Here is an 18,787-nt window from a genome sequence, read left to right on the forward strand (position 1 = left end):
GGGTGGGCGCCAGGGTGCGCGCCAGGGTGGGCCGGGCCGGTCCCCCGCGGCGCGCGCGCCCCGCCTTGACCTTGGCCGCGGGGGAGGGCCGGTCCGCTGCGGGGCAGCCGGCGCCCGCCAGAGGGGGCACGGCCAAGAACTTCCCCAAGTTGGCGGCGCGGGCTGGGGCGGGCCCCGGCGCGCCCGGATCCTCCTCCTCGCCAGCCTCCTCCCATTCCTTCCTCCCGGGCCGCCTCCTCCCGCCCTGCTCGCATCCTCCTTCCCCGCCGCGCCCGCCGCCCTGTGCGCGCCGAGCCGGCCCCGCAGCCCCGCAGCCCCGCCGTCCCGCAGCTCCGCGGCGCCCGCCAAGTCCCCGAGCCGCCGGACGGGCCAGGCCGGGCCGGCCGCGCCTCGGAGCCCGCCGCGGGCATGGACGCGCTGGCCCGGGCGCTGCTGCTGCTGCCGCTGCTGGCCCAGTGGCTCCTGCGGGCCGCCCCGGCTCTGGTGCCCGCACCCTTCACGCTGCCGCTCCGCGTGGCCGCGGCCTCGCCCCGCGCGCCTCCGCCCGCCGCCAGCCCGGCTGTCCCGGCCGAGCTCTCCGCGGCGCCCGGCGCCGACGGCCTGGCGCTCGCCCTGGAGACCGCCGTGGGCGCGGCCAACTTCTTGGCCATGGTGGACAACCTGCAAGGGGACTCTGGCCGCGGCTACTACCTGGAGATGCTGCTCGGGACGCCCCCGCAGAAGGTAGGTCGGTGGGCGCTCGGCCGCCCGGCTGGCACCCGGGCGCTGCCCCGGCACTCCTCCTGGTTGCAGCCGCAGGGTTTTCGCGGGGCGCGCGGGGTTGCGAATGCCGCCGAAACAGCTGAGCGGCGGCGCCGGAAGCACCTGTCTTCTGTCCCCAGGAGGAGAGGAGCTGCGCGGGGGGATCTGAGACCGCGGAGCGATGCCCGGGGTGGAGCGGAGGGTGTGTGCGAGTGTTCAAGAACTTGGGAGCTCTCCCCCTCCGTGTGGCTGGACAGTGAGAGACCCGGAACTTGCTTTAACGTGAGCGACACGTTCCAGCGAGACAAGGGTGCCCCTGCCTTCGGCGAGATGCTTTTAAGCCTGGGGAAACGCACCCTGTGTTACTGTCCTTCCCCTCCCCAGTGCTGGCTCATGGCTAAAGAGGCTGGTGGCGGGCGTCCAGCGGCGCGGCACCCTTTAACGGGGATTTAGACCTGAGCTCAGCTAAAAAGCCACTCTGGTCCGAAGTGGCTCGCTCGCTGCTGAGCCCTCTGCTCCGGCTTTCCTTTCCCCGGCTTGGTTTGGCAGCTTGCTCTTCGCTGACCCAGCTACCCAGCCCCTCTGCACCGAGCGATGCGTCTCTGCACCCCGTGTGCGCGGAAGGTGCTAAATGCCATAAACCTACTCGGACCAAAATATATACAGGTTCGTGCGGGCGTCAAGAGCTGCCCCATGATGACAAAGTTAATGCTGAATATTCACTCTAAAGAAAGTCAAACAGCTCTCTTTTTCTTTTATTCCGATTTTCATTCATTGACACTTTTTATTGCAAGAAAATAATATCCCCAGGCAAGGGTATCTAAAAAAAAATTCCCAGGAGTTGATTTTCAAACTACCCAATGTCAGTGTGACTTAAAGTCAGGTTTTCTTGATCTGAGAACTCTCTACAAAGATACCTTATTTTTAACATTGTCATTTGGGTTATAACTCAGCTACCATAGCCCTGTAAATAGAACGCACTCATTACTTTTGTATAATCCTAATTAGTTTGTACAAGGCGTTCTTAAGAGGAAAGACATGCCCTGCTAATTCTTAAAAAAAAAAAAAAAAAAAAAAACAAAGCTCTGCCGAATAGCTTCTCTAGTTGTTTAATTAGTCTCTTTCAGAAGTTGATTCTGCTCAAAACTTTGTTTCTCGCTGCCTTCTAAGTCACGGGACTCGTCCACGTGGGCGACCTGGGGCTTCCCAAGGCGGGCTGGTTGCTGGAGGACAGAGGGTGGGCGGGAAGGGGGCTCAGCTGAGGAAGCTTAACTTGCCCTGCAGGCGTCGGGGTCCTGGTACTAGCTGCCACTCACAGCGCACCTTAGCAGTGGGACCTGCCTCCACGGGCTGGGTGAGGGGTGTTAAGCCTCTTTTGTGGCCTACTGGAAATCTTTTGGCAGATGACTCCCCATTTGGGAAATGTGGGGTCTTGATGAAAACGCTCTCGAGCGGGAGCGCGTTCTCTCTGCTAAAGGAGAGTTTTGACAGTAGGTGGAGTGATGAAAGCGGCCTGTGGTTCTCTCTCCAGAGGAAGAGGGAAGGACAAAGCCTCGAAAAAGTTCCCAGGAAAAGCCTTCCTAGATAACCGTTTGCCTGTATCAAATAGTCCCATGACCTTTATTTTAAAAAGCTGAGATTGAATTAACTAAGCAGCATGTACTGACCACGTAGGTTTCTGTCTTTGCTGTGGCCAAGGAAGTCATCCAGGCGAGGTGGTTTCTCAGTTAAGCATTAGCCTGTTTCCAGGGGGTGCTATTTTCACAGTCCAGATTTAATTTTTACATCTGATGAGGAATGAAACACTCTGTACATTCCTCCTGATTTGGTGATAAGTGGCTTTATAGCAAAGCCCATGTGTACAGACTTTCCACATACCTAATGTGCACACTCGGGAGTTAATGACTCAGGACACTTTTCTTGCCTGCCCCTCCCCTCCCCAACGACCTCCAACCCGACAGCATTTGCAGTTGGCGAGAGGCCAGTAGTGGGAGCTCACTCCCCAGCTGGGGTTCCTGCCCTGTCTGTGGAAATGGCCAAGAGTCACGCAGTTTCTCTGAAACCTAAAATAGAATTGCTTAGGTGCAGAGAAAAATGGGATTGTAAAGCCAAGCAATAGATAACCAAGGAGTTTTTAAAACATCAGTAACCGTCAACGTGTCTGCGAGATCCCCGCACGACAAGCACGATGCTGTATGCATAGTGTGTGTGTCATCTCCAGGAATCCCTGCAGCCACCCTGAGGTCTTAGTCCCCATTTGGCGCACAGGGAGACCGGAAGCTTGGAGAGGCTGAGCAACTTGTCCAGGAGCACCGCACAAGAAAGAGGGAGAGCCGGAAATGGAATTCAGGCGGCGGGACTCCAGAACTCAAATTCTGAACCCCGGTGCAGACAGCCCATCCTTTCTCCTCCCGCCTCCTGATTTCTTTTCTTTTGGACTTTGGCCTTAGGCTGTCCTTTCCAGCCAGAGCTCCCCGGACCCTTACACCCTTACACCCGCCTGTTAGGGACTTAATGTGTGACTACCACTGCACTCTCCTCTCGCCCTTGCCATCCTCCCATCTCCTTCCCTTCCTCCGCAGCCGCACTCACGCATAAGGGAATAGCTAGTAGGATCCAGGCAAGATGGGAGACAAATGGAGAGAAAGGATTCCAGAATTTCTAGGGGAAAGTCACCTGTTGGAAATGTGCTCCTTCCCTGAAGACTTTAATCAAGAAATCGGGGCCATTGTTCTGCCTGACAACTGCCAGGAAGTCACGGGCATCTGCCCTGAAGCCAGTGTGAGAGCCACCAAAGGCTGGGCTGTCAGCGGGCAGGACCACGTTGGCATGGAGATGAGGCTGGGGTTTTGTGCAGTGAGAGCCTTGATGTGACTTCTTTCTAACAGGGAAGAACCAGCATCGGTTTGAACCACGCAATTTGGTCTTATTAATAATAGTAATGGTGTTTTAAAGAGATGATAATTACAGCCCTTTCAATTATTTTTTAAAAAAGTCTTTCTTGCTAATACAATAATCCAACTGAAGATGCTAAAAGATCTGTGGGTATCTACCTGTAGTAGCTTCAAAAAGACTTTAGGGGTTTCTGTTAAAGATTTTCTGTCATCTTCACTAATATGGATAAAATGGACAGTGAAACTACTCTCATATTTAAACATTTGAATATAAAGAGCTAACAAATTACTTTGGGGAATCCTCTTTCAATCCTGGCACTCTTGCTGGATTATCAGTCTATTGGGGCGTAATTGTTGGAAAGGCTGAGTCAAACCTGTGTACGAAGTGTGTGCAATTTAAGAGCTTGCATTTGTGGAATCAGCCAGCCGGGTTCCCCCAATTACACCACGTGCACTGTAGGGGAGACTGTGAAAAGGCAGGCAAGGGCCAGTAAGAAAAAAATTGATGGAACAAACAGACATGGTGAACTCTGAAGGACAATGAAAAAAGGAAAGCCACTGAGGGTGAAAGAGCAAAAAAGTCAGAGCTAGTTTTCCACTAGTTGCTTCTATTGAAGAGGGGAGCTCCTGCGCTTTAGAGAAAGAAGTCGACATCAAAGGGAGAGCTAAGGAATCAACTCGAAATTAACTAGAGGAACAGAAGTCTGAGAAATGCTTGGTCACCATAACCACAACTCACCTTGACTTCTCGCCTAGGAGTGTTGGGTACTATGCTAAACCTTTTGCGTGCATCCCCGTTCCCTCCTCACCCCAGCCCTGGGAAGGATGCACAGTGATTTAACTTGACCTTCAGGTGGGGAAACTGACACTGGAAGAGGCCAAGGAATTTGTCCCAGTCTCATGGCTGGCGAGTGGCAGAGCTGGGCAACCCTGTGAGTTAGGCCGCCCTGCTCCATTCTGAGCACCCCACCACGGCTGGGAGGGAGCCCTTATTTTGTGACCCTCGCCAGGTGACTGACCCCCACACATCACACATCACTGTCCTTGTAGGTCGGTGATCTTCAAGTTCACTCTCAGTTTATTGTTCTCTGGATTTCTCCCCCTCTTATTCTATCCCATCTTTTACTTGCCAATAGTTTTCACCTGGAATTGAAGTTTATTTGTCACTAAAGGCAGACAGCAAATGCTGGTCTGGGTGCTGTATTGACATTGAGGTGGGGCAAGACCAGTTACTGAGGGCTGTGGTGGAGAGGACGGGCGGAGAGGACGGGCGAGGCTTCCGTTGCTTTTCTCTGCTTCTGCGGGGGTTTCCCCACTAGTGAGGAACTGCTTTAAAATTTCAATGTCTCATTATATTGCACTGGTTCTCGAATTGTTGAGTAAAATGGGGAAAATCTACCCAGATTGTGCAAGCTCAGATATTGGTATTTAAACACTTAGGACTAACAAGTTCTCTTGTTGAGAACAATGCGGCAGGAGAAAGCTACATTTAAAGATTTGTAAGGCATCTGTTACCCCCTTTTTAACGTGGATATATTTAATCTGAGATAAACACTTTTTTCCCACAAGCCTTTCTCTCCATCAGCCCCAGCCCTTGCTCGACTTCCCTCTGATTTCCTTTGTTGTAGGTAGGTCAGCATCACGGGCTCTGGGGAATGCTTTTTCCATCTGTCCTTAGCGTGCTGGCTCACCCTTCACCCTTCTCACCAAATCCCAGAGAGGAGGGCAATGGTTAGCCATTGGGATCTGGGACTTCTACCTGGTGGTGTCCCATGGCTGTCGTTGGACCAGCTGAGGTGAGAAGTGGCACCTTCCCCCTTTCACCTGGTCTGACGCCTGTCTGGGATTTATTTTATACCTCAGACACCGAAAGTCTGGGCCAAGCCTTGGCTCCTGGATTCTGGATCTGCCGAGGCTGGCTTTGTCCCACAGTGGGCCCCTGGGGGTCCATCAGGCTGCACCTGGTGAGCAGGTCCCTCTCCCTTCAGCCTGAGCCTTTTTTACAGCTGACATTGGATCCCACTGGCCGTCACCCTTGCCTCCTCCAGACTGTTTTGCTCTGCTTGCCTTTAGCCTTCCCTGGAGATAAGGGGATGAAATGGACTAATGGAGACCTGGGCTCACTGTGTGTTAGCATCAGCAGATACCACCTGGGAAACAACACACCTGCAGGCGGGGTGGGACAGGCCTCCTCGGCTCCTGTAACTTCTCTGGGTGTGAATGGGCCTTGACGTTTAGGGTTCAAGTAAGGGTGTGTATCAGATACTCTGGACTGCTTTCCCAGCTGCCGCCGGAGTCTGTGCGGGGAACACAACTGCCCTTGCTGCAACTTGGGTCCCCATCCCCTCCCCTGGCCCCAAAGGGCTCCTATTGTTTTTGTCTACATAATGAAAAATGGTGGCTTCTTTGCTTGATGTCCTCGAAGAGGGGGGAGCTCTTGGAGGGCTGACCTAGCCACATCAAGGTGACAACGCCGGGAGGTTTGATTCTGAGTCCATGCCTGCTCTCCGACGCGGGTCTCGGGTTGGATGTTTTCAGATTTTTCTTACCTGACACACCATAAACCTGTACCTAGAAATGCAACAATCTCAGCACTGCCGTTTTAGGAAGACAAGGAGGCTGTCTGGAGGGAGAAGCGGTGCTCCCGGGGCAGCTCCTTCATCCCAGGGCGCTGCAGAGGGCGGTGGGAGCCAGGCTGGCCCTGGACCACGGGTGGCAAGGGAGGAGAATCTGTGCCCCGTCAGCTAAGGACCATCCTCCTGCTCCAACTGCAGATCGCAAGCCGCTCCTCAAACACTGCTTCTCACGTGGCTGGGTGGGTGGTGGGCAGGAACCGTTCCGTATCCCCCCGCAGAAGCCAAAGAAAACCAATGGAGCCGCCCCATCAGGATGTGGGGCAGTGGGAAAGCAGATGGAAACGGCTGTACTACAGGGTTTTCCAGGGAGCGGAGACCCCTGGCTTCTTTCAAGGTGAGGTCCTGCTGATGGGCGCAAAGTGCCTCCTTCATGAAGGCGGCTGGGGTTCCCAGGAGTTTCTCTGGCGTCCAGCACTCTCTCCGCAATGGCAGGCTGGCACCTGGGAAATTCATAATCTCCCTTCCACTTGGGAAAGCAGGGAGAACTGTGTGGTTGGGGAATTGGGTGTCGATTCCAGATCTGCTGCTTGTCACATGTTTGATGTTGGACAACAGGGCATTTAACTTCTCTGACTCATCTGCAAATGAGGGTATCTGACCAGGTGATCTGAGATCCCGTCTAGCACAAACACTCAGTGATGTCATCGGTTTTATTTGCAAGAACTTTGGAAGGCTCCAAATCTCCCCCCTTCCCTCAGACTTGTGCTTCTTCTCCTTTATGCACCGAGTCACCTGGGGATCTGTTAAAATGCAGATTCCAAATCAGTGAGAAGAGAAGGGTGCTGCTGGCTCCCAGATCCCGTTTGGTACTTGGCTTCTCAAACACAGCAGGCATTGAAAGGACTGAGAATGTCTAGCAGACTCGGTTAAAAATACAGATACCCGGGATCCAGTCTAGATTCTGTGTCAGGGCCTGAGAATCTGCATTTTTTGTGTCTCAGAAAGTCCCCTTTAGAAGCCGGCCTGGCCCCAGTCCTTGGCCGACATGTATGGGGCCACCGCAGAAGCCATGTGCATGGTGTGTATTCCTTCATCTTTCTAAACACCATTGTTTTAAGTGTTTCCTTCTTTTTTTTTACATTACAAGGGCTCCTAACCTTTTTTGTTCCACAGACCCCTTTGCCAGTCAGGTGGAAACCACGGACCCCTTGCTAAGTCCACACCATCCTGTGTGTTATTTAATAAATACATCACACCCACACCAACATGTCCCTACAAGAATAATGTGTTTTTTAATTTCAGTTCAAGCTCACAGACCCCTTGTTAAGAAGCCCTGATTTAGAAAGTCTGTTCTTCCAGCAGGTTGGGTTCCAGAAGCTTCCTTGTGTTTGGCAGGTTGGAAACCTGGGATGTGTTTCCTGCAAGAAAGCGCTTCAAGTCTCTGCTGAAGGACCAGACTGCCTTTTGAAATTTCCAGTCTGTCACAGAGCAGTCCTCTTATAAATCAATAAAAATGAATTACTAGAAAAACAGAATGGAAAAGAAATGGATACACAAGATACAAGCCACCCTTTAAAAATTATTAGATTGCACAGACACCTAATCACAGTCTCGGTGACACTGACGGAAGTTTCCCAGCACTTCTCGGCTTCTGCCCACTGTACCCCTCTTGGGTGGGCGCTGCCTACACAGCACCTGGGGGCATTGTCACCCCACAAAGGGCACTTGCTCCCTATGGGCCAGTGAAAATTACAAGTTCTTATAGATGGTTCCAGAAACAGGTTTGGCTTGCACCCTCCTGCCTTCAGTGGGCTAGCGGTCATTTCTGCTAAAGTGAGAAGGAAATGTGCCAGTGCCGGGGTCTTCCCTGGTCTCTCCCGCCCCCTCATGCTGCTGGCACGTGTGAGTCTTCTCGCAAAATTCACTTCTAACCAGAGTGGCAGGGGAAGCCACAAAGAGGAGCAAGGCTTTCGAAGTGGACTGAAAGGCTGGACGTGCTTTCTTTGCTTGATTCAGCGTATTTATTAGGCCCCCACTGTGTGCTTGATCCTCTTCGGAGCCCTGGGATGTAGCGGTCAACTAGACTGTTGATGGACCTCGGTTCCACTGGGAAAACGGATTGTAAGGAAGGTAAGCAGAATTCCAGTAAATGCTGTGAGGCCACCCACCTGGTAATGGACATGGGTGGAAGAAGGCTGCCGAGGAAGGGCAGCTCCTGAGGCTCGCCCTGCGGGGACATGCAGTGCAGCTGACTGGCTCGTGAAAAGGAGCCTGGAGAGGCGGGGTGGGGGGGGCAGGTCCCAAGATGAAGCTGGGAGGGCACGTGGCGTGAGTATATAGGTGAGGGGGGCGGTGTGCGCATGGTTGGGGGGGCGTGATCAGCAGACCCTGCTTTAGAAATAGCTCCTTGTCCTACTTTGTCATTGTGCTCTGAGGTTACGTTTTATTGGAACACAGCCCTTATAAAACAGTGTGAACACTATTATACTACACCGCTTGCAGGCAATGTGTGTGGGGGGAGGGAGTGACAGGGGTGTCATTACGTGTGGTTTGTCTGAATTAAAAGGGAAGATTAAATGCAGAGTGCCCGGGGGAGGTGGGGTGGAGGAGACCAGTTGGACTTTGGTTGCGGGTGTGTTTAAATTTCTACCATGGTAACATATATAAAACATAAAATTTCCCATTTTAACCATTTTTAAGTATGAAATTTCAGTGGTATTAATTGCGTTCATTATGTTGTGCTATCCTCACTTTTTCATCACCCCGAACAGAAACTCGAGACCTAAGCATTAACTCAACTTTCTCCCCTCGCTCCCCCATAACCTGTAATCTACTGTCTGTCTCTGTAGATTTGCATATTCTAGTTATTTCCTATAAGTGAAATCATATTCTGTTTTGTCCTTTTGCATCTGGCTTATTTCACTCAGCTTGGTATCTTCGAATTTCATCCATGTTGTTGCACGCACCAGAGCATCATTCCTTTTGGGGGCTGAGTAATATTCCACGCCATGGCTACATTTGTCTGCTGATGGGCACTGCCTGTTTCCAGCAAGTCCTTGGGTGGGGTTCCCCCAGAAGCAGAGCCTCAGCCATGGATGTGAGTGTGGGTAGGTGATGTGGGAGGTGACCCCAGGAAGCAGGAGTAGGGCTGGGAGAGTGGGGCCAGGGAGAAAAGCCGACAAAGTGCGTTTGATGGGAGAGGATCACTGCCGTGGGCACCTGGGCGCGGTACCCCCTGGGTCCCTGGGAGATGGTGTGGAATAGGAGCAGCTACCCCACCCGAGGGGCACGAGAGCTGGGGCCTCTACCCGCCCGCCCTGTGGGTCATGGGCGAGGCTGCTTCCAGGGCTCGTTGACTATTCTGCCCCCAGGGGTGCAGCTGGCTAGAGTCCAAGGTGCTGGCGGCCAACAGCTTTAGGGTCGGGCACAGGAGTTGGGGACCGGACAGTGTTGGCTGCAGCCACTGCGTCCCTCTGCCTGGTGACATGCCTGTCACGGGGCAGGCATTCACTCATGGCCGAGGAACGCTGTCCACCGCTGGATGCATTTGAGAGCATCGTTTTGGCCCAGGAGTGCCCAAACAGTTTTAAACTCTCCTTTAAAGTCCTTACTTCCTAAACTCCTTTCAAACTGAACTCCCGAAGGCCTCCGTGAGTCATTCCGGAGTGTGCCTCTTATTGCCGCATTGTACTTTGAACTTGTTCTAGAAGATGAAGTGGTGATGTGTGGGGACCCAGCAAGAGAGAAGGGTTGGGGGCGAGGGGAGGTGGTGTTTGACGTGTAAACCAACCACCAAGCCTCCTTTGAAGATGGAGTGCTGTGCACGTGAGGACCACGAGAACCTTCGGAATGGCTGGGGTCTTGCCTTGTTAAACAGCAGCCCAGCGAGGCCACAGAGCAAGCGGAAGCCCCTGGCCAACCACACTCATGTGTGAGCAACATCCAGGTTTACTAAGTAGAGCTGCCGTAGCTCGGGTATACATAAGGATATATTACGTAATGTTTCCAGTACGTTAGGTCTCAGTTTCCCAGGGCTGCTGTAACAAATACCACCGCCTGGTGGGCTTAACTACAGCAATTTCTTGCCTTACAGTTTGGAGGTCAGAAGTCCAAAATCAAGGCATCAGCAGATGAAGCTTTCTCTGTAGTCTGTAGCATTCTGGTGGTGACTGTCTGCTGGTGACCATCTCTCTGCCTTCACCACATCACATGGCCATCTCTTTCCTGTCCCCCCTGCCTGGGCTATCTGGTTGTCCTTGCTTCTAAGGACTCCAGTATTGGATTAATGCCCAAGAAGTCATATTGGATTCAGTTTGGCCTCATCTTTTTTACTTAAAAAAAAATTTTTTTTAATATGTGTTTGGTTATTTTTTTAAGATTTATTTTATTTATTTATCTCTCCACCCCCTGCTGCCTGCACTTGCTGTCTGTTCTCTGTGTCCATTCACTGCACTTTCTTCTGTGTCTGCTTGTCTTCTCTTCTTGTCTTCTCTTTAGGAGGCACCAGGAACCGATCCCGGGACCTTCCGACACGGGAGAGAAGCACTCAGTTGCTTGAGCCACTCCAGCTCCCTGGTTTGTTGTGGTGTCTCTCACTGTCTCTTCTCTGTGTCTCTTTCTTGTTGTGTCAGCTCTCCACATGGAGAGCAGGCCAGCTTGCCTTCACCAGGAGACCTTGGGAACCGAACCTGGGACCCTCCATATGGTAGACAGCAGCCAAATCACTTGAGCCACATCCATTTCCCTTGGCCTCATCTTCATATGGCCTTTCAAGAGCCTGTTTACAAATGTCCACACCCTCAAGACTGGGCATGAGGTCTTGAACACGTCTTGAGGGGAACGTGATTCATTCCCCAACTACTGAGGGACAGAAAAGATTCACCAGCTACCCAGTGTACTAAATAGTAAAGAGCATCAGTTCTTAAGAGTACATGAGGTTAAATCTATATTTATCACCCTTCGATTAGTAAATATATGTATGTTTTGTCTCATTAACCCTGCAGAGCCCAGGAGCCTCTATCATCCCACCTTCCGGCTCGCTCCACCCAAGTGGCAGAGGTGACAATGCCATTAGGGCTGCTCAGCTGGCAGACCCCAGCCTGGGTGTGTTTATGGGAGTCCATGGACCATTCTCCCTTCTCTCTACCTGAGCTGCTGCTTCCTTGGGGCTGCTCCTCTCTTTTTCTCTGGATACACACCTCACTGCCTGGGGTTCCTGATCCTTAAGGCTTGCCAGAGAATAGTAAAATCCCAATATTTGTGTCCAGGGCTACAAGATGCAGGGGTCCACTACCTCTCACATTTAAGCACATGCCAGCCCAGCTTCCAGAGGCCTCTCCGTGGATGGAGGGTGATGGGCTTAACCCAGCCAATCACAGTTTCTGGTTGACTGCTGCTCCTCAGGTCTGCAGTCAGCTCACATTGTCCACCAGCAGAGGACCGGCTGCAGGCCCAGGAGCCCAGACGTCCTGGCTCCTCTGGCCACATGGTATCTCTGCGAACCTCTCAGCGTTTTGAAGCTATGTCTGCGTTATCTTCCAGCTTACACTGCTCCTGTGCTAAGCCCAGCACAATTGTGCTTCCTAGATCTTTAGTCCATGAACTGTTAACGTTTCTCTCTGGGAACTTTCGGAAGATTCTTAGACTTGATATTCAAAAAATTCATGACAATGTGTCTTGGTATGGTTCTTTATTGTTTATTATGTTGGGTAGCTGGTGAAGCTTTTCTGTCTGGAAACTAATGACCTCACTTCTGAGGAATTTTCTAGGAATGTTTTGTTCTCTCTTTTTGGCCTCTTATTCATATGTCTGGCCTTCTGGTTTGGTGGTCTCCTATTTCCCATCTCTTTGTCTTTTACGTTTCTCTGTACTCATTTCTGCCATCAGACTTTTAATTTCCAAGAGCACTTTTCTTTTTCCCCAAACATTCTGTTTTTGTTGCACCTTATGCTTGTGTCAGAGGTGCATATCTTCTCCTGTTTCTCTGGGGAAACTATGATTTTTATAAAGAGTTTTCTTTTGCTTCTTGTTTTTCTCTCTCTTCTCTGAATTCCATTTTTCAGTCTATTTGTTGGGATTTCTCATTTTGGAGGCTTTCCTCAAATATCTGGTGATTACTGTCTATCTGCTCCTATTTAAAAGAAAATCATTCGAAGACTGGAAGTTCATGGTTGTACATAGTGAGAATATAGGGTATATTTTTCTTACTTATATTTTCCTTAGTTTGCCAGGGCTGCTGCCACAAAGTACCAAAGTCTAGTTGGCTTACACAACAGAAAATGATCTCATAGTTCTTGGGGCTAGAAGTTCAAAATCAAGGTATTGGCCTTGCCTTCCCCCAAGTCTGTAGCATTCTGGTGGTGGCTTGCCAGCAGGCAGTCTCAGCCTCAGTCAGGTGCTGATCTGTCTCCTCCTGTGTAGTTCTGTATCCAAATTTCCTTGCTTATAAGGCTTCGAGTCATACCTGATTAAGGCCCACCCTGCCTCAGTTTGGCCTGACCTTAATAGAACTTTGGAAGATGCTATTTACAGTTGAGTCCACACTGTATGGACCAGGGTTAGAACCTGAAGATCCTGATCACAAGGGAGTTCACACCCTAAACCCCAGGTAGTTAGGACTCGAACATGTCTTTGTGGGGACATGATTCCATCTACCATGTGCAGTGACAGCAAAGAATCCAGCCATGCCTCCCCTTCCATAGCTTTTATATATATAAGGATATATTATGTAAAACTTAATGTTTGATTTGGGCTCAGAGCTTGATTTTGAGCTCTGAGCCCAAATCAAGCCCATTAAATTGAGTGACAGTTGCAAGCTTTGGTGAGACTGGACTTATAATACCTACAAGTAAACTTATGACCAGAAAGCTATTGGGAAAATACCACCTTTACCCAAGATCTCATCCAGGGGTAGGGAAGAACAATTTATAGAGTTTGTTTCGAGGCAGTTGTATGAAGAGAGAAAGTTCTATTAAAATGTTCACAAACACGTGGAGGGAAGTTTGGAAATATCTAGGAAAATTATCTATGCATTTTCCATTTAGCTCAGAAATCCAGGTCTAGGAGTTTATACAAAAGTAATTGGGAAAAATGTGAAATGATGTATTCACAAGACTGCTTATTTTGCCACACGTCTTAGTAAATGCTTGGAAACAATCCCAGTGCCCGTCGCATAGGGGCTGGTTGAGTAAGCCAAGGTGCATCTACACGCTGGAACACCATGCCGCTGTAAGCAAAGGAGGAATACCTTTAAATACTACAAGGAGAGAAAGACGGTGGAGAAAACAGCTTAGAGTGTGCTACTGTTTGTCTAAGAAAGGGACTGCAGCATCTACAAATCCCTCTTTTGAGAGTGTATTAGTTTCTTTTGGCTGCTGTAACAAATGACCACAAATTCCATGGCTTAAAACAACAAAAATTTAGTCTCATTTAGTTCTGGAGGCCAAAAGCAAGGTGTCTGCAAGGCAGAGCTTCCTCCGTGGGTGCCAGGGAAGGAGCTTTTCTTGCTTCTTCCAGCTTCCGGGGCCCAAGGCGTTCCTGGTCTGTGACAGCAGCACTCTAGTTTCTGTCTCCTCATGGTCATATTCCCTGTCTCTGTGTCTAGATTTCCCTCTTTTTTTTTTTTTAGATTTTTATTTATTTATTTATTTCTCTCCCCTCCCCCCCCCCACCCCAGTTGTCTGCTCTCTGTGTCTATTTGCTGTGTCTTCTTTGTCCGCTTCTTTTGTCAGTGGCACGGGAATCTGTGTTTCTTTTTGTTGCATCATCTTGCTATGTCAGCTCTCTGTGTGTGCGGCACCATTCCTGGGCAGGCTGCACTTTCTTTCGCGCTGGGCGGCTCTCCTTACGAGGTGCACTCCTTGTGCATGGGGCTCCCCTACGCGGGGGACACCCCTGTGTGGCATGGCACTCCTTGCGCACATCAGCACTGTGCAGGGGCCGGCTCCACACGGGTCACGGCAGCCCGGGGTTTGAACCACAGGCCTCCCATGTGATTTTCCTCTCCTTATAAGGGCATCAGTGAAAGTGGAGTAAGGCCCACCTGAATCCATCATGGCTACGGTGACTGGTTGTAGCTGCAGAGACCCTGTTTCCAAACGAGGCCTTGTTCACAGGTTCCAGGTGGACATGACCCCTAGAGGGACACTCCAGTAGAGAGAGACTGTCCAGGACAGAGGTCTCCAGTGTTGGAGCAGACGCTTCCCAGGGTGTATGCAGTGATCCAGAAAGGAAAGGGAGAACGCCTGCATTTGTTGCCCTAAGGTGGTAAAGAAGTAAGCTTTACTGAGTTGTGACACTCAGGCAGGCACAGACAACTTCGTCTGCCCCCCTGCCCGCTGGTCACTGTGGCTGTGCCCCACTGAGAGGCTTGTGGCATCTGCATCCCCTAGCTCCGTGGCACGACAGCCTGTCTCTCCACGATCCTGTGTGACAGCTGGTGGCTGCCGGTTTGTTTTAAAAATAAGACCTCTGAGCATGAGTTATGAGCCTTTATTTCCCAGAAAGTCAAAGTTCCCTATTTGCTGACTTTTATTGTAATGACAAGTGGCTGGCAGTGCCATCCTCCTTAGTAGATATTGGAAAAAATAAGTACCATTAAAACATATTCCCTTACAATGATATTTTAACACCGAGTGAGAAACTGGCTTTCCAAAGAAACTCCTGCCATGGAGAGAGTCTTTTGAAGATTTCTCTAAATATTTCCACCATTATTTGGTTTCCATGATCAAAAATCATGTAAGTTTGCTGCTTGTAAAAACTCTTTTGCACCCATAAATCAAGAGGCAGCATTTTCTACCTGTTAAAAAATCTACCTGTTTAAAATTCTAAAAACATTCAGTTGTTTAAAAAAACTGGAGATAAGTAGTACTTCTGGTTAATTTGCTGTTGACTGACATAGGGAAGATGAAAATATTACTGATGGGGAAACTGAAGCAGAGAACTGTTGCATTTTTGAGGTAACACAGGTCAAAAGGAATGGAGCCAGGATTTGAACCCAAATGGGTTGACCCTAGAGTAGGTGCTCTGAATCAATGTGCTACGCTACCTCTTGTGTATTTTATAAATTTCATAGTGTGTGAAAGCTATAAATATATACACACATAGGGGCTGAGTACTGAAATATTTTTTTCTTGATGGTGCAATGTATCCCTACATTTAAAAAGCCACAAGTATTCTTGTAAGGTGTTTTGGACCCTCTCTTATTTACGGGAAACTGCCCCTCAAGCTGTCTTTTGGCACCGGGGTCAGTTCTTGGAATAACACAGACGCTTAGTAAATATTCATTCATTTATCCATTTACCTGTCTGTTCTGACGCTTGGCCTTCTGGGAAATACACCTGCAGTCTTCTTTACTAAGCTCTTCTCCCAAAGCAGTCCCAGAATAGAATTTAACGATTTAAAGCTTTATCTAAACCAGAAGTACCAACATCCGACATGATCACCCTATTTTCCAATTAGCCCGTATGAATGACACCCCTTGAATTTTAACACCCACCCACTTTTTTTTACAGGGATGCGCACAGAAGGCAAAGTGCTCCTTGGTGTCTGCTCCAGTGTTTTCCTACCTGTGTGTGATGGTGGGGTGGGGGGAGGCACTGGCTGCCCAGACCCCTCTCCACGCTGCTCCCCTCCCTGCCCTCCTCCTCCCCCACCTTCTAGTGGAAGGAAAGGGTCGGGGAGGACGGAGTCCGCTGGCAGCTGCTCAGCTTGGGGGCGAGGTGCTGACGATGCCGGGGCGGGTGGCAGCGGAGCCTGCCCGGCGCCCAGCAGGAGGCATCTTACCTGGGTGCCTGTAGGAAGGGGGCATCACCTGGGGGCGCTTAGAAGTAGGAATTTTCCTGGGACAGCTGCATCGCTCAGGACCCTTTCTTCGGGGCTGCCTGGGCTGGGAGCAAATCCCACCCCCTTCCCTGCCTGTTTCAGCAGGGGGGGCTGCATTTCCCCCCCGAGGACAGCGCCCTTCCTGGTGCCAGCACTCACCCCGCACCCTTCCAGAGGGGAGGGGAAGGCTTTCCCCGGTGGGGGGCCCACGCCAGCTCCCTGCCCACCCAGCTCCGTGACCGCTTCCCTCCTGGGGACCCCGCGAGTGGAATTCCGCTTCCTGCGGACCCTGATGAACACACCTGGTGATAATTGCACTTGGAGTGAAACTTCATTTAGTTGAGGACGCTCCAAGGCTCCCGATGACTTAAGCCCAGACTCGGGTTTGCTGCCATTGGCGGAGAGCGAGCACACTGAGCCGGAGACGCTCAGCAACACCTAGACGGCGAGGGCCGGTTACATGCCCTGTCCCCACTTCCACCTGCTCTTGCTCTAGGCTTGAAGGCAGTGCGGGCCTGGCGGCTGCCGCGCACAGAGGCCTGGGGTTGAACCCCCCGCCCTCCCCCCCCCCCCCCCCGTGAGCCGTGAGCCACAGGTCTCGAGCCTGACCCCCCAGCCCGAGCCCCAGGCTCAGCTCCCGGGGGACTGTGATGGTGTCCAGCCTCTGGCCTGGCAGTCTCACTCCCCCTGCCCCCCCCGCCCTTCAGCCTTCCGCAGCCCTGTCCCCCGCCCTCCTCTTCCCTTCTTCCCTGTCGCTAGCCACACCGCTTCAAGGCGGCAGGGATGAGGGGGAGACGAGCGCTTCCAGCACAGAACTGTCCCTCTGCTCTAATAGACTCCCTGCCTTCATATTTTCTGGACCATAAAAAATATTTGTCTTATTGAATCTCTTTTCTCCAATAAATGAACGTTAATAGAACAGCCACCTACTGGGCACCCACTGTCAGCCAGGAACCACTCAGCGCGCCTCGCAGCCAAGGCAGTTTTAAAAGCCACGCATTTGGCAGAGTTAAGATGATTTGCTTTTCACCAATCAAGGCACATCCACTTGGGGTAAAACCGTGACATTCAGGTGAATCAGAAAATTAGAGCTTCTTTTATAGCCGGTTACCCAGGGGCCCAGACCATCTAGCTGCCTGCCCTTCAGAGCACTTGAAACAAGAAGGATCGGAATGTTTTGTACAAAACCCAGCACTTAAAAGTATGAGGCTTTCAGCTGCGACTCTCTGCTCTCTTCCCCGTCTGGGTAGTTCATTGATCTTCCAGATCTGGCAGCCTCCTCGGGGGAGAGAAGATTTAAGACTGAACAGCCAGCTCAAATCTCCATTTGGGCCAGGAACCGAGAGGTGTCGCAGAATTGCTAGTTAGGAGCATTATTGACATTATATGGTAAGGCTGCAGGCCTCTTTTTTGTGTATAAATCAGAGTCCAGAAAATTGCGTGGTGAATGGTTTTTTCCAAAGTCTACACTTAGGCTCTTTTCTGAAGGAAATCTATTTTGGCAGTGGAGGAGATAAAAGTTTGAGTTCATTTTGGCTGTTTCAAACAGTAATCAATACTTTCTGCACTAGTTCACCCAGTATTTTTTTTTTTTTTTTTTTTTTGCCGTGGGTTTTTTTTTTTTTAATTTTTTTATTTTTTATTGACTTTGTAATAATATTACATTAAAAATATATATGTGAGGTCCCATTCAACCCCACCCCCCCACCCCCCCTCTCCCCCCCCCCAACAACACTCGTTCCCATCATCATGACATATCCATTGGATTTGGTAAGTACATCTTTGGGCACCTCTGCACCTCATATACATTGGTTCACATCATGGCCCATACTCTCCTCTATTCCATCAAGTAGGCCCTGTGAGGATTTACAATGTCCGGTGATTACCTCTGAAGCACCATCCAGGGCAGCTCCATGTCCCGAAGACGCCTCCACCTCTCATCTCTTCCTGCCTTTCCCCATACCCTTTGTCCATTATGTCCCCTTTTCCCAATCCAATGCCACCTCTTCTATGTGGACACTGGATTTCACCCAGTATTTTTAATTAAAGATCACTGTCGGTGATTAAAACTAAAACTTAGTTGTTTTAAAACTTTGGTTGGCTATTAAGCTGGAAGGTCCTGTCTGGGCCGGGGCAAGGGGTATTGGAATGCCAAGAACAACCTTTATCAAGTGCACTTTATCAAGTGCAAATCTCACTTTTTGTCTGATGTGGCCTTTATATATATAATTTTAGGAAATTGTGAGGTCCTGCCGTATAATTTTGTGATGAATTATTTTCCAAGGTCTTGGCCCTGAACGATCAGGCGTGCCCATGACCCAACGTTGGTTGTGTAGATCACATGCAGATGATGTCTGGGTGACGAGTGGAAGTGGAGAGTCAGAACTTTGATTGGTGGGTGGTGGGAAGGTGATGTGAGGCTGGATATTGACTTTGAGTCGTCCCTTAGGCCCTGGAGCGAATCCTGACAAACTCCTGCCAAGGAAAAGAGCCAGGCAACCACGTCACCTGACCAGGTGTTGGAGGGCTCCAGGTGAATGTCTACCCACCCCGAGGGGTTCCAGGGGCTCCAGGAACGGTGTGCTCACTCCATCTTCAAACATCTAGGCGCTCCGTGCGGGAGAGGGAATAGCCGCAGCAGACAGGCTGAGGTCTGATGGGAAGAGGTGGGAGATGTACGGCCGTCAGCAGACTGGAGCTCTGTGAGGACAGGCCCCTGGCCTGCCTTGTTCCCCGTGTCATCTCAGGATGTGA

General features: G+C 50.7%; 1 protein-coding gene across 5 annotated transcripts in view; it reads left to right on the plus strand.

Moving 5' to 3' along the window:
* The first annotated feature begins 344 nt into the window (after nt 1-344).
* BACE2 (beta-secretase 2) overlaps nt 345-18,787 on the plus strand; it is a 221,883-nt gene continuing 203,440 nt past the window's right edge. For 2 of the 5 annotated variants that reach the window (XM_071214980.1, XM_071214981.1), the window contains exon 1: nt 345-723. In XM_071214980.1, the coding sequence (XP_071071081.1) occupies nt 409-723 (315 nt within the window). In that variant the 5' untranslated portion in view covers nt 345-408. The remainder of the gene's footprint in view (nt 724-18,787) is intronic. The other 3 variants (XM_071214982.1, XM_071214983.1, XM_071214984.1) reach the window with 3 other exon arrangements.

This window comes from Dasypus novemcinctus, chromosome 4 (assembly GCF_030445035.2).
Source record: "Dasypus novemcinctus isolate mDasNov1 chromosome 4, mDasNov1.1.hap2, whole genome shotgun sequence".
Classification (NCBI taxonomy): domain Eukaryota; kingdom Metazoa; phylum Chordata; class Mammalia; order Cingulata; family Dasypodidae; genus Dasypus; species Dasypus novemcinctus.